Source organism: Oncorhynchus kisutch, linkage group LG8 (genome assembly GCF_002021735.2).
Source record: "Oncorhynchus kisutch isolate 150728-3 linkage group LG8, Okis_V2, whole genome shotgun sequence".
Lineage (NCBI taxonomy): Eukaryota > Metazoa > Chordata > Actinopteri > Salmoniformes > Salmonidae > Oncorhynchus > Oncorhynchus kisutch.
Window position 1 is genome coordinate 31,432,724 of NC_034181.2, and position 16,279 is coordinate 31,449,002.

A 16,279-nucleotide genomic window follows, 5' to 3' on the forward strand; every position below is an offset into this window, starting at 1 on the left:
AGTAGATACTGAGAGCATACAGCGAAATGTCTCCAGGGTTACAAATGCAGCCCTGTCAAGTTAGATCCAGTTAGGCTCACTACATTACATCAAATACAGGGAAATGGGAGGGGGCTACACAGACTACAAAGAGAAAAACTTCAAACACTGGAAAAGTCTCCAGATTATTGCACAGCTACAGGGATCAGGGGAATTTAAGAATTACTGGTCAAATGGAGTGCTTGTAAAATAAATAACTACTACTATCTCTAAATCCATCTACGGATGTAAATTAATAATACAAAAGGCCAGCATATGAAGCATTTGAAAAGGGTCTGGGATAAGAGCCAGTAAAATATATTGTGGTTCATTTTGACTAGAAAACATGAAGAGAAATGTGACACACAAGAAGACATACATTTAGGTGATGGACTGGCGCCATATATGTGTATATTTTAAGAGGCCAGGCAGGAGCCTTACCTTCATCAGGGATGGCAGGCCGGGCCTGGGATGGTAAAATGTGGGCAAGCAAGGCCAGAACCACCAGCGTACTCCGCACCTCCAACATCCTGTGAGGGCCGCTACAGCTGTTGATTGCTCTGTGAATGGAATGCCATCGGGAACGCTGGGGAATCAGCACTGAGCCATTCACTGTGCCAACCTGGAGGAACAAAAACACCACAAGGTGAAACTGTGCTCACAACTGAGGCATGTCAAACACAAATGCAAAGTTATGAGCCTTTGTTGAGTGCCTTGCATAAAGCGAGAGCTTTGAGAGTTAGCGTGCGGAGGAAGAGTAGATGCTGAGCTGTGCTGAAACACTCAGACGGATTTCTCACAAGGGATCTATTGCATTTCATGCCAAACTCACTCATTATTCATGTAAAGACTAACACTGCACAATTGAGCATGAACAAGTACAGCAGATTTTTTAAACAGCATTGTTGGTTAATAAGGTCTTGTAAGTAAGAATTTCATGGTAAGGTATAATACACCTGTTGTATTCGCCGTTGTGTGACAAATAAAGTTTGATTTGATTTGTTTTATCGATTTTTGGACAGCATGATTTTGAATTTCAAATGAGCTTGGTGGTTTGCATTTTTTGCAAATGCAGATAATCCCAGTGTGATAAGAAAATACAAACAAAGCATGCATCAGATTGTTCAGGTATTACAAAACATACAAGTGAAATTGTATTACGTAGTTCTAAAGTAAGAACAAAATAAACAAAAAAAAGGAGGCATGATACATTTTCATGGTCTGTACGTAATAGTATTACTACATACAAACCCTGGGAGGAGAGTTTCAAATGTTTCACTGTCAAACTCATACAGCTAGTCTCTAATTACACAGAGGAAAAGGGTTATTTTAACACACAAAAAGTATTTCTATGCAACAGTATCTAAAAAAAACTTTCTTCACAACCAGTAACTTTAAATAAGTGTGTTCTAAAAAAGGCTACAATGAGTGTTAGTCATCTTCTTGCCAAGATACAACAAGGACGATACAATTAAGAATGAAGAGAGGAAACAAAAGGTGAATTCCTATAGGGATTCATGAAAGGCGATAGATAACTGGGCAAGCAGAGCTCATGTCACAGACAGGGGGGGATGGGTAATCCCAAGAGCATTGAGAGTTTTGCTCCCCCATGGCTGTCGATGGCATAATGAAGCTGAGGACGTGTTGTAAATAGACACGCTGCTGTGGGTGACCCTCACATGCACATCTGCTCGCCCCATCACCCTGCAGCATCTGGCCAGGGAGATTAACACTTGCCCCTAATTCCCATAATCCCCCTTTAGGAATTTGTTAAAGGACCCCAAACTCAGGGTTGTTATGTGATACCCCTGTAGAGAGGCAGCCAAGATGTAGTTTTCACACTTACAGATCTATCACCTAACAGTTGGTTTTGGCCCCAACCCCCATTTGTTCTCATGCCTGTCAAGTGGTGTGAAACAAATGCTTGTTGTAGGGTGCAGGCTTCTGAGAACTAGCCAAATTGTTGCATTAAAACAATCATGAAGTAGGCTATACAATTAACTTACAGTTTGTCCAAAGTATCAAGCATTAAAAAGACATATGGAAATATTAATAATCTCTAGAATGAATCAGCAATAAACGTGAGGAGATATAGGATGTGTCAGTGCATGTGGTAACAGTCCACATAGTTCACTTATGTAAAAGCAGGTTGGTGTGATCCAGATTCTACAGATCCAAGCAAAACAGAAAAGAATCCAATGGAAACATCCAGTGGAGGTCAGGTCATCCCCATGACTCGACAGAGGAATAATGTTCAGTCAATTCTCATGGTCTTCATAACTGTTCTCCACTTAAACATGTTCCTTGTACTGTCATCTAAAGAAATTCTATTTCACTTTCCAAGAATGGCCCAGTGTTCCGGCAGCTGAGTTGGATCAGAGGGTCCCGGGGGATAAAGGAGCTTGGTCATCACAGGCCCGTAAGCAGTGAGTCAGTGCCTGGTCAGGCTCCAAGTATCCACTTCAGCTGCCAGACAGAAGTCCACACAGCCAACCACGTTCCCTGAGCGCGACCACTACACAACCATTTAGACAACGTTTCGTGATGAAGGAACAAATGGGGTCTTCGGGGAGTGAAATATGATGCAACGGCCCACTTCCAAGTTTGTCAAGTGCAACCTGTGTTTTTACTGTAGGCCGATGCTAAAAACATACCGCACAAGACACACACTAATGGTGAGTGAATGTTTTCTGAATATTACGTCAATCAGAAAAACCCATCACCTTTGACAGTTATTTTTATGTTCACATAAAAGGGATAATTGACATGGACAAAGTGTTCAGGCCTTGGTTGTGGTCTGCTCGTCTTTTCTGGAAACTTTGAGAAAAGCACACAAAATAGGAACAAGACATGACATTAATTTATTCTCAGCATTTCCTATAACTAAGGAGAATAACAGTCATTGAGATATTATGCATTGTGAGACTGCAGCAAAGCTTGACTCGTGTAAAAATATCCTCCTCATCTCATGGATGTTACAAAAGATGTAGCCTCTGACAGTTGACACTAATATTGTTTTTATGGGTCCTTGAAACGGGACCCTAAGGCTGCTTCAATACAATTACACTGAAAGTAAGCAGACATTTATCCAAGTAAAAAAATCATTTTCTCCCAAACAATAGCTGTGGGGGGGGGGGGGGGGGGGGGAAATCACTGCTCATCGTGTCACATAGCTTCCACTGAATTTACGATCACACTGAATCCACACTGAGCCACACTAGTTGAGACAGAGATGATGGATGGATCAATGAGCAATGAAGTTTACACACGACTGGTGAGTTCTACAAAAACAACACTTTTATAGAGAGACACACAGAAGTCTGAAGATAAAATGTGAAGTTATTAAGAAATCAGAATGCTCTGCCTTCACATTGACAATGAAAAGTTATGGTGCATTTATTTTCCTTCCCACCCAAACATGCAGAGACAGGGTATAAGCTCAAGCATGGCCCCGTAATTACTGTTCACTGTATCCACCAATCCATGCATGAAATTCCTTAGCTCTCCGTTTGATTCTGTAGTCAAACCCCACTAATTTCTCCACTCCCAGCGCCAGTCTACTGTGCAGATTCACCAAGATTCTCTCCACGGGGGTTCAAGTTACAGTTTTATTAGTCGTATGTACATGAAGAACCAAAAAAACAATAGGAGAGCACTCCGGTGAATAAACTTAACTAAACCCATTTGTATTGCCGCGCAAATGTTGGGGTATGAGTCCGTCTTCAGCATGCATAGGAGGCAATGTTATGACAACAATACAGGCCACACACAGGTGGGCATAACAGGTGGGCATAGTTGTGGGGGAAACACACACACACACACTACATTGTGATGTTAAAGCCTATAGGAGGGTATATTTGTCCTTCAAATGTATAGCCTTCCACAAAAAAACAAGAAAAGGAACATAACTCATTGAGACCTGCTGGGGCAAGATTGCCCAAGTGGTCTAACCAATATGTCTCTCTTTGGAGAAGTAATTTATCCCAATCTCCTCCCCTACATGGCATCTTCACAATTTCAATGCCCATATAACGCAAGGTACTTAGTTCAAGATTATGGCTATTGAAATGCGAGGTTGCAAATGGAGCTCTTATGCTCAAAACTCCTTGTCTTCAGTTCCCGTTTGGTCTTTCCCACATAATAAAAATAGAAGATCAAATCAAATGTATTTGTCACATGCACCGAATACAACAGGTATCAACTTCACAGTGAAATGCTTACTTACAAGCCATTGTCCAACAATGGATTTAAAAAAAGGAAATAGTAACAATAAAATAACAATGCTATATACAAGGAGTACCGGTACTGAGTCAATGTGCAGGGGTATGAGGCAGTTGAGGTAATATGCACATGTAGGTAGGGGTAAAAGTGACTACACAATCAGGATAGACAGAGTAGGAGCAGTATATGTGAAAAGTGTGTAAGTGTGTCGACATGGACAGTACCAGACAAAAGTTTGGACACACCTACTGATTCAAGGGTTTTTCTTTATTTTTACCATTTTCTAAAATTGTAGAATAATTGCACTTGTTGGCTTCGCTCTGCGGTCCAACTCATCTGGATTGAGGTCGGGTGATTGTGGAGGCCAGGTCACCTGATGCAGCACTTCATCACTCTCCTTCTTGGTCAAATATCACTTACACAGCATGGTGGTGTATTAGGTCATTGTCATGATGAAAAACAAATGAGAGTCCCACTAAGCTTAAACCAGCTGGGATGGTATATCGCTGCAGAATGCTGTGGTAACCATGCTGCTTACATTTTCCTAGAATTCTAAATAAATCAGACAGTGTCCCCAGCAAAGCATCCCAACACCATCACACCTCCATGCTTCAGGGTGGGAACCACACATGCAGAGATCAGCCGTTCATCTAATCTGCGTCTCACAAACACATGGCGGTTGGAACCAAAATCTAAAATTTGGACTCATCAGAACCAAAGGACAGATTTCCACCAGTCTAATGTCCATTGCTCATGTTTCTTGGCCCAAGCAAGTCTCTTTTTCTTATTGGTGTCCTTTAGTCGTGGTTTCTTTGCAGCAATTTGGCCATGAAGGCCTGATTCACGCAGTCTCCTCTGAACAGTTGATGTTGAGATGTGTCTTGAACTCTGTGAAGCATTTATTTGGGTGCAGTTAACTCTAATGACTTATTAACTCTGGGTCTTCCTTTCCTGTGGCAGTCCTCATGAAAGCCAGTTTCATCATAGCCATTGATGGTTTTTGCGGGTGCACTCAAAGTTCTTGAAATTGTCTTAAAAAGTAATGGACTGTCACATTTCTCTTTGCTTATTTGAGCTGTTCTTGCCATAATATAGATTTGGTCTTTTACCAAATAGGGGTATCTTCTGTATACCATCCCTACCTTGTCACAACACAACTGATAGGCTCAAATGCATTAAGAAGGAAAGAAATTCCACAAATGAACTTTTAACAAGGCACTCCTGTTAATTGAAATGCATTCCAGGTGACTACCTCATGAAGCTGGTTGAGAGAATGCCAAGAGCGTGCAAAGCTGTCATTAAGGTGGCTACTTTGAAGAATCTCAAATATACATTTTTTGGTTCCTACATGATTCCATATGGCTTATTTCACACATAGTAAAAAAATAAAAATAAAAACTGGAATGAGTAGCTGTGTCCAAACTTCTGACTGGTACTGTATGTGGGAGTGTGTGTGGTGTCAATATGCATGTGTGTGTTTTATGTTTGAGCGTATGTGTGAGCGTGTGTATGTTGGTTTAGTATATGTGAGAGTGTGTGTAGAGTCTTCAACACAAATAGTACGGGTAACCATTTGATTAACTGTTCAGCAGTCTTATGGCTTTGGGGTAGAAGCTGTTCAGGAGCCTTTTGGACCCCAGACTAAACCCTCCAGTACCACTTGCCATGCGGTAGCAGAGAGAACAGCCCATGAATTGGGTAGCTGGAGTCTGAACAGTTTTAGGGCCTTCCTCTGACACCGCCTGGTATAGAGGTCCTGGATGGCAGGGAGCGCCTTGCAGTTAGATGTCAACCAGTTGCCATACCAAAGGGTGATGCAGCCGGTCAAAATGCTCGCAATGGTGCAGCAGTAGAACTTTGAGGATCTGAGGGCCCATGACAAATATTTTCAGCCTCCTGAGGGGGAAGAGGCATAGTCGTGCCCTCTTCATGACTGTGTTGGTGTGTTTGGACCATGATAGGTCCTTAGTGATGTAGACACAGAGGAACTTGAAGCTTTCGACCCACTCCACTACAGCACAGTCGATGCGAACGGGGGCGTGCTCGGCCCTCCATTTTCTGTAGTCCACAATCAGCTCTTTTGTCTTGCTGACATTGAGGGAGAAGTTGGCGTCCTGGCACCACTCCTGCCAGGTTCCTGACCTCCTTCCTGTAGGCCGTCTCATCGTCATCGGTGATCAGGCCGACCACCGTTGTGTCGTCGGCAAGCTTAATGATGGTATTGGAGTCATGCAAGACCACGTAGTCGTGGGTGAACAAGGAGTAGAAGAGGGGACTAAAATGCCCATCTGAGAGGCCCCCGTGTTGAGGGTTAGCATGGCGGATGTGTTGTTGCCTACCCTTACCACCTGGGGATGGGCCGTAAAGAAGTATTGGATTCAGTTGCAGAGGCAGGTGTTTAATCCCAGGGTCCTTAGCTTAGTGATGAGCTTGGAGGGCACTACGGTGTTGAAGACTGAGCTGTAGTCAATGAACAGCATTCTCAAGTAGGTGTTCCTTTTGTCCATGTGGGAAAGGGCAGTGTGGAGTACAATAGAGATTGCGTCATCTCTAGATCTGTTGGGGCGATATGCAAATTGGAATGGATCCAGGGTGTCTGGGATGATGGTGTTGATGTGAGCCATGATCAGCCTTTGAAAGCATTTCATGGCTACAGATGTTCGCTCTAAGGGGTGATGGTCATTTAGACATGTTACCTTGGCATTCTTGGGCACAGAGACAAACTTCCGGTTTGATTTTTTAAGCAGGAATCAGGGGGATAGAGTTATGGTCAGATTTACCAAATGGAGGGCGAGGGAGAGATTCGTATGCATCTCTATGCGTGGAGTAGTGATCTACAGTTTTTCGCCTCTAGTTGCACAGGTGACATGCTGGTAGAAATGAGGTAAAATGTATTTCAGTTTTCCTACATTAAAATTACCGGCCACTAGGAGCGCCGCCTCTGGGTGAGCATTTTCTTGTTTGCTTATGGCACTATACAGCTTGTTGAGGGCGGTCTTAGTGCCAGCATCAGTTTATGGTGGTAAATAGACCACTAAGTAAATAGTATTGTCTACAGCTTATCATTAGGTATTCTCCTGATTGGAGCAGAAACTCGAAACTTCATTAATATTAAAGATCGAGCACCAGCTGTTAACAAAGTGACACCCCCCCAACCTTACCTGAATCTGCCGTTCTGTCCTGCCGATGTATAGAAAAACAGCTGTGTATATGTTTTCCATGTTCAGCCATGACTCTGAAAAGCACTGGATATTACAGTTCTTCAGATCACGTTGATAGGATAGTCTCAAACGGCGCTCGTCTAGTTTATTCTCCAATGACTGCACGTTCGTCAATGGAACGGAGGCTAGAGGTGGTCTATCCACTTGCCAACGTAGACTCGTCAGGTATCCTGCACGCCAGACTCTAACGTCTTTTTTTTTGAGTGTCAGGGATTTGGGCCTGGTCCTGGATGAGCAGTTTGTTCTTCGCTTCAGACTCATTGAAATAGAGATCTTCATCCAAATCGAGGATAGTGATCACTGTTGATGTCCAGAAGCTCTTTACAGTCATAGGAAACGATGGCGGGAACTTATGTACATAAAAAGGTAAGATCAGCGGAAAAAAACTCCACAAAATAACACAATTGGTCAGGAGCCCGTAAAAAGACTGCTGTGTCATTCAGTTAGAGGAACACTTAAGGAGATATACAACATATTTAATGTTACAGGTTATTCAACCTCAAACCTTTCACCTGTCAGCCTAATGGATAAGAGAGCTCTCTCAGATCATGCCATAACAGTGAACGTAGTTGTGACAGGGGAAATTGCCACCTAGAATGACAGAAATGAAATGCTATGCTTTTTTGGGGGGTGCAAATCTGACCTTAAGCAATTCCTTAAATTTGGGGGTCTTTTATAGGAAAAACCTCAGGACGGAATCAAACGCTTTACCAAAACTGGGGTCGCTGTGAAATAATGCGCCAATTTCTATTAACGGAGCGGCAGGGTAGCCTAGTGGTTAGAGCGTTGGACTAGTAACCGGAAGGTTGCAAGTTCAAACCCCCGAGCTGACAAGGTACAAATCTGTCGTTCTGTCGTTCTGCCCCTGAACAGGCAGTTCATCCACTGTTCCTAGGCCGTCATTGAAAATAATAATAATTTGTTCTTAACTGACTTGCCTAGTTAAATAAAGGTTAAATAAATAAAATTAACCACTTCCTTGATCGACCAGGAAATGGGACTGTAGGTGGACAACAAAGTTGCAGAGGGAGGAATTCCTTTCAAGTGGTTGCAATAATCCATTGTAATGTGTGTGTGCAGCATGTATGAGTGCCTTCAGAAAGTATGCATACTCTGACTTATTCCACATTATCTTGTTACAGCCTGAATTCAAAATTGATTAAATATATTTTCTCACCCATCTACACACAACACCCCATAATGACAAAGTGAAAATATGCTAGAAACCTTTACGCATTTATTGACAATTTAAAACAGAAATATCCCATTTACAAAAGTATTCAAACCCCTGAGTCAAACCCCTGAATCACCTTGGCAGCGCTTACAGCTGTGAGTCTTTCTGGGTACATTTCTAAGAGCTTTCCACACCTGGAATGTACAATAGTTGCACATTATTCTTTAGAAAATTCTTTAAGCTCTGTCAAGTTGGTTGTCGATCACTGCTAGACAGCCATTTTTAAGTCTTTCCATAGATTTTCAAAGCGATTTAAGTCCAAACTAACTAGGCCACTCAGGAACATTCAATGTACTATGTAACTCCAGTGTAGATTTGCCCATGTGTTTTAGGTTATTGTCATGCTGAAAGGTGAATTTGTCTACCAGTGTCTTTTGGAAAGCAGACAGAACCAAATTTTCCTCTAGGATTTTGCCTGTGCTTAGCTCTATTCTGTTTTATGCCAAATCCCTCCCAAGTCCTTACCGATTACTTTTATACCCTTATTTTACCAGGTAAGTTGAATGAGAACACATTCTCATTTACAGCAACGACCTGGGGAATAGTTACAGGGGAGAGGAGGGGGGTGAATAAGCCAAATGGAAGTTCGGGATGATTAGGTTGCCATGATGGTATGAGGGCCAGATTGGGAATTTAGCCAGGACACGGGGGTTAACAACCCTACTCTTACAATAAGTGCCATGCGATCTTTAGCTACCACAGATTGCTACCTCAGGACACCAGTTTAACGTCCCATCCGAAAGAAGGCAACTTATATAGAGCAATGCCCCCAATCACTGCCCCGGGGAATTGGGATAATTATTTATTTTTTAGACCAGAGGAAGAGTGCCTCCTAAGGACCCGCCAACACCACTTCCAGCAGCATCTGATCTCCCATCCAGGGACCAACCCTGCTTAGCTTCAGAGAGAAGCCATCAGTGGGATGTAGGGTGTTATGTTGCTGGCTAAAGCATACCCATAACATGATTCAGCCACCACCATGCTTGAAAATATGAATGTGTTACTCAGTGATGTGTTGCTGAATTTGGATTTCCAAACATAATGCTTTGTATTCAGGACAAAGATAATTTATTTGCCAGTTTATATTGCAGTTTTACTTTAGTGCCTTAATGCAAACAGGATGCATGTTTTGGAATAGTTGTATTCCTTACAGGCTTCCTTTTTTCACACTGTCAATTAGGTTACTATTGTGGAGTAACTACAATGTTGTAGATCCATCCTCAGTTCTCTTATTACATCCATAAAACTCTGTAACCATTTTAGTCACGATTGGCCTCATGGTGAAATCCCTGAGTGGTTTCCTTCCTCTCCGGCAACTGAGTTAGGAAGGACGCCTGTATCTTTGCAGTGACTGGGTGTATTGATACACCATCCAAACTGTAATTAATAATTCACCTTGCTCAAAGGGATATTCAATGTCTGCATTGTCTTTGTTTGTTTTACCTATCTACCAATAGATGCTCTGCTTTATAAGGAAAACCTCCCTGGTCTTTGGGGTTGAATTTGTGTTTGAAATTCACTTTCTCAACTGAGGAGCTTACAGATAAATGTATGCTTGGGGTACAAAGAGGTGGTAGTGATTTAAAAAAGTCATGTTAAACACTATTGCATACAGAGTGAGTCCATGCAACTTATTGGGACTTAAGCTCATTTTTACTCTTGAACTTATTTAGGCTTGCCATAACAAAAGGGGATGAATATTTATTGACTCAAGAAATGTCAGCTTCTCATTTTGTATTAATTTGTCAAATCAGAATTCCATTTTGACATTATGGGCAATTGTGTGTAGGCCAGTGACACAATATCTATATTTAACCCGTTTAAAATGCAGGCTGTAACAACAAAATGTGGAAAAACTCAAGGGGTGTGAATACTTTCTGAAGGCACTGTATGTCTAGGTGCGTGTGTGTGCTAAGGTGCAGGGAGTCAGTGCAGGTGCTCAGATCCACCCGATAGTAAGGGAGTGAACAGCTTGTGGCTGGGTACTTGATGATGCTATTGGGCTTCCTCAGGCACCATTTTGTGTAGATGTCTTGGATGGGTGGGAACACGACCACAGTGATATACAGAACCTTCTTCACCACCCGCTGGAGGGCCTTGCGGTCATGGACAGAGCAAATCCCGTACAAGGCTGTGATGCAACTGGTCAGGACACTCTCGATGGTGCAGTAGTAGTATTTGGAGAGGACCTGACTGGCATGCCAAATTTCTTCAGCCACTTTAGGAAGTAAAAGCACTGTTGCGCCCTCCTGACAAGAGTGGTGGTGTTGTTGGTCCATGTCAAATCCTCGGTGATGTGGACTTTCTCAACTGCAGTCCCATTGATATGGACCAGGGCGTATTCCCTCCTCTTCTTCCTGTAGTCAACAATCAACTCCTTTGTTTTGCTGATGTTGAGGGAGAGGTTGTTGTCCTGGCACCACAATGCCAGTTCACTTACCTTCTCCCTATAGGCTGACTCGTTGTTGTTGGTTTTCATGCCTACAACCATGTTGTTGTCAGTTCAATTTTGAGGACTTAAATGTGTCAAATACACCCAGTTATGATGCTTTCACATGACGGCAGCAGTCACATTTGTTAGGTCCTTCAAATTTTCCCAAGTGTACAACTATTTTTAGTTATTATGCACACTATTGTATTGTAGCTGATCTCCATTTCAAAAGATGTGTAACTTCAGTCTATTTTTTGATATACAGAGTAAACCAAACATTAGAAACACTACCATACCCCATTCAAAAGGCACTTCAATATCTTGTCTTGCCCATTCACCCTCTGAGAGGCACACATATATAATCCATGCCTCAATTGTCTCCGGGCTTAAAAATCCTTATTTAACCTGTCCCCTCCCCTTCATCTACACTGATTGAAGTGGATTTAACAAGTGACATCAATAAGGGATCACAACTTTCACCTGTATTCACCTAGTCAGTCTTCTTAATGTTTTGTAAACTCAGTGTAAATTATACATAATCTACATTCGAGAACATATTGCTAAGTTATTTAACGCCACAACTTTCCACATCAACAGCAAGCAACAATAATGATGAACCCAGCAGCCCAGTAAATTAGAGGGCAGGAAAACTCTTAACTCCCTTTCCTACAGCTCAACTGTTTTCCTGGTGAATGCCTCTTAGCTCAACCATCCATTCTCTCCCTCTCATTTCAACCCAACTTGGAGTAACATTTTAGGGTGCATTGACACTATCCATTCGTACCCTGCTTCCAAAGAAAGGCAACATCAGCAACACTAAAATTGGCAAAGCGGGCTTTAGGGACAGACAGATGATTTCACATGGTGAGTTTCACTGAGGTGTGTACTACAGAAAGTGAAGGGAGACATTTTCCTTGCAACACATAGGCCAAAAGGATGATACCCAGATGGAGTGTCATGGACATTATCCTTTACCTTAATTCACATAGCAAGAGATGGTAGATCTCAGTCAGTTGTTTTCAAGAAGAGTCACAAGTAAGGATTAATCGGCAAACAGCACGGTCACCTGTTTGCATTGTATATGCTATTCTCCAGTAAGTATGTACTCCTACCTGGGACTGACAACCGAGGGGCCCAAATCAAAACCTGTAACTGAAACCTCTAAGCAGTGTTCTTATACAGCAAGAAAGCCTAATTCAATCAATAAGCATTTGAGAGTATGTTTGTAAGTGGCTCTGGTTAAGAGCGTATGCTAAATGTAAATGTTTGTTTCGCACTAAACACTTTTTTTGTGTACATTCAACATGTGCATTCTTGCCACTGCATGTCATTTTTGACTGAGCTCATTCTCGAAAACCCGTTTATAGTTTTCTTGTTTTTGTTTAACAGAACACCTCTGGAGTACTGAAGCATCTTTCCCCTAAAAACTATCCAAAGATGCTGAACCTGAGGGAGATGGACTATGATGGTGTAGTGACTTGGCTGGTGTAAATCAGGATTCTTCCCTCTTGAAAAGATTGGGGATGTTAGGATGGGTGATGACTTCATGGCTCCACTGGAAATGTTGCAGAGAAAAGAAGTGATGTGCTATATATAGAGAGAGCAGGGGCGTGGTGGTCCCCTTCCTCTGATTTCTTCTAAAGCAAAAGGTGACCCATCTACCTTTAAAGTATGACACCCTCTCATTTTTTAAAGGTAAGGGCACCGACTTCCAATCTCACTGGTGTAAATGAACCATGCTAAGGAAACTAAAACTGTTCTTCAGATATTCATTTCAGATGATTGGCTATTTTGAAGATGCACTCAAGAAAATTATTGCGCAAAACTGTTTTATGCCAAAACAAGCACCGACTTGTATTTGTAATTTGTCAGTAACATAGGTGAGGGAGGAAAAGGCTATAGAATATCTTTGGTAAAGCTTGGGAATGAAAAACAATGATCAAATCAAACATTATAAAGAAAACAGAGTAAAATACATTGCATAGCCACCATGCCCTAACATTTCTTGATTTAAAATGCAAACCGATGCACAACCCTACGCCAAATGTATTTACATTTTGCATGTCACACTGACCTAGGGTCATTTGAATCCTAATGTAAGTTTATGTGTGGGCTAATTGAAGAGATCAAGCAGGAAAGTCACAATAAATTCCAACAAATACTGACAACTTTAATGTTATCTCTCTAAGTGTTAGCAGTGGTGACTGAGCGCCCACAGATGGCAAATTAATTGCCCCCCACTCTTCCCAACCAATGAAGCACATGAAAAACAAATTAAAATACAAAAATACCACCAAATGTTAATAAATTGTCAACCGACTTCACAAGAGGGAAAACAAAATTCTAAAATCCGTGAAAAAGGGGGAAAGAAAAGCTCTAGTCGGGTCATTAGTGTCAGGGTTTGTTTCCAAACTAGAAACACATGCCCTCTAAGGACTCCATATAGGAGGGGGGTCTAGTGCTACTACAGACTATAAAAAACACAAACAAAATGTCCTTGCTGAGACCTGTGTGTATCTGTCAAAATGTGGATACCTGATACAGATCTAAATCATGCTAGATACCTCCTTAAAAGTTATTCTAACCGCACGCTCTGTGCCGAACATGTAGCCTTAATAAGTAATGATTCCAATTCCCACCTTGAAAAAAACCTACCTTCTTGAGGGTCGACGAAACAGCCAGTGTAGAAAAATGTCGTACTCAGGAGTGCGAGATTAAAACTTTACAAAAGCTTGAATATCCAACGTCATTAACTTTAGCCCGTAAAGACGCTCCAGTATCAAGAGGAAACTTTTAGAAGAGATTTGCCTTTACCCACGTTTACCCTACTTGCCTAAAATAAAATAAAATCCGCAAGGCATCAAGAGAAAAATCGCTCCTGAGAAAAGCGTGCCCCAATCCCAGATCATAGAACTCAAAATGTCAGTAGCTACGTAGAAAGAGGAAAACATTTAGCATAGGCCTACATCGGCTACAATAAAATACGATTGAGTCTAGTTGTACTTTTGTCACAAATTTCGCCTACTCCAGTTCTAATAGATTTTAGAATCGATAGAAGATCCGTTCGTCTTTTATCAGAAATCCATTTACTCACGAAGAAAAAGCAAACCGGCTCAAATATTCCTTTACTATGATTTTACTGTCCGATAGACCAGAGGGTAAATGTATAAAAAATAAAAATAACAGTGCGCTCATGCCTATCTAACTTCTCTCGACTCAGGCTTCTCCTCACCACCCCGGGTCAAATGACTGCATAGACAACGAGATTCCGGACTCGTGGAAGCCTTCCCCCCTAGCATCGCATAGCAAATGCCTTTTCGCATCACTCGGATTGAAGAAACCTGGCTCCCCCTGCCATCCCATCCACAACACCGCTGTAGCGTACCCATAGAGGACTATAGTGCCCAAAAACCTATTTTAGCATGGACAGCGCCATTGATACTACTATGTGCCAGATGTTAATTACATTTTTTAAACATTTATTTAACTAGGCAAGTCAGTTAAGAAAAAAATCTAATTTACAAATACGGCCTACCTGCCTTGTTCAGGGGGAGAATTAAAGATTTTGTAACTTGTCAGCTCGGGGATTCGAACCAGGGACCTTCCGGTTATTGACCCAACACTCTAACCACTAGGCTACCTGCCGCACCAAAAGACCTATTTGTGAAATTGACTTGTCATTTCAATAAGCACAGGCTACTGAATAAAATCTGGGTTTATGATTGTAATTCAATTTTGCCATGAGTTACTGAGCTAGATGCAGGTAGTTTATAGCCCCCGATAGGTCTACATCTAATTTCAGGGTCCACAATAATACTGACAATAAATATGGAGAATGATACGATACGATACATTTGCGATGGAGCTGTGACCATGATCACAATTCATAACTTCCAATTAATGAACTAAACATGGTCATGAATATTTGCATAATAACACAAGGCTACAACAACAATCAACTTAAATGATAGGCTATTTATTAAATCCGTTTGCCAGCTCCAGGTTGGCTACACAAGTGGCACAAATTGATTTGCAATGACTCCAGCGATCTCATAATTTCAACATATTTTTCGTATCAAATGGTAACGTTAGGCTACAGTAGCCTTCAATGGCATAAATAAAATATATAGACTACTTCATGAGCAACAGATGCAAATGTGTCATTCTCCACGTTTAATGTCAGTTTCATTGTGGACTTCGCACCCCCCATAACAGAAGCACAGAAGGGAGTTCCATAACATCCATTTCAAATGTCCACTCGCCGCGACGGGGCTAGAGACCCAAAAACTGAGCATTCGTAAAACCCCATAACTTGATACGGTTTTCCATGAGCAGACATTAGAATGCAGTTAACTTTAAACCAGCTCTGAGCGAATTTATCTAATGCACCTAATGTTGTTTTCCAATTCTTTGTCGCTGTATTTCTTGATGCGCACGTTCATATGTTTTATGGGAAGAGGGTTGGAAATAGATGTCTCCATAATGACAATCTAAATAGCCTACGTACAACTGGTAAAAAGTTAGCACGAATTGCGCAAATGACTCAGCGGCCGGCTCCAGCGCTCTCTTAACCAGTGCTCTCAACACACATACAGCCCTCCAGCCAACCTCACCAATCACTTACTCACTCACGCAGCAACAGCCAGCTCACTGAGTAATAGTCAGCAGCAGCAGCAGGCCACGGTGAACTACAGTACGTTACAGCCTTATTCTAAAACTGATTAAATAAATGAAACATCCTCATCAATCTACACACAATACCACACTATGTCAAAGGGGGAAAAATGTTTTTATATATATTTTTCAAATTTATAAAACATTAAAATCAGAAATACCTTATTTACAAACATATTCGGATCCTTTGCTATGAGACTAGAAATTGAGCTCAGATGCATCCTGTTTCCATTGATCATCCTTGAAATGTTTCTTCAACTTGATTGGAATCCACCTGTGGTAAATTCATTTGATTGGACATGATTTGGAAAGGCATACACCTATCTATATAAGGTCCAGTGACAGTGCATGTCAGAGCAAAAACCAAGTCATGAGGTCAAAGGAATTGTCCATAGGGTACCAAGACAGGATTGTGTCGAGGCTAAACATCTGGGGAAGGGTAACAAAACATTTCTGCAGCATTGAAGGTCCCCAAGAACA

The 16,279-nt window shown here is 41.7% G+C and overlaps 1 protein-coding gene across 8 annotated transcripts in view; it reads right to left on the reverse strand.

Moving 5' to 3' along the window:
- fgfr1a (fibroblast growth factor receptor 1a) overlaps positions 1–16,012 on the reverse strand; it is a 53,145-nt gene extending 37,133 nt beyond the window's left edge. For 3 of the 8 annotated variants that reach the window (XM_031830116.1, XM_031830113.1, XM_031830115.1), the window contains exons 1-2: positions 15,961–16,004; positions 460–640 (exon numbers count right to left, since the gene is read on the reverse strand). In XM_031830116.1, coding sequence (XP_031685976.1) covers positions 460–640; positions 15,961–15,975 — 196 coding nt within the window. In that variant the 5' untranslated portion in view covers positions 15,976–16,004. Of the gene's footprint in view, positions 1–459; positions 641–13,764; positions 14,520–15,960 lie in introns of those variants that run through there. The other 5 variants (XM_031830114.1, XM_031830117.1, XM_020489915.2 and 2 more) reach the window with 5 other exon arrangements.
- Between the last annotated feature and the right edge of the window lie 267 nt (positions 16,013–16,279).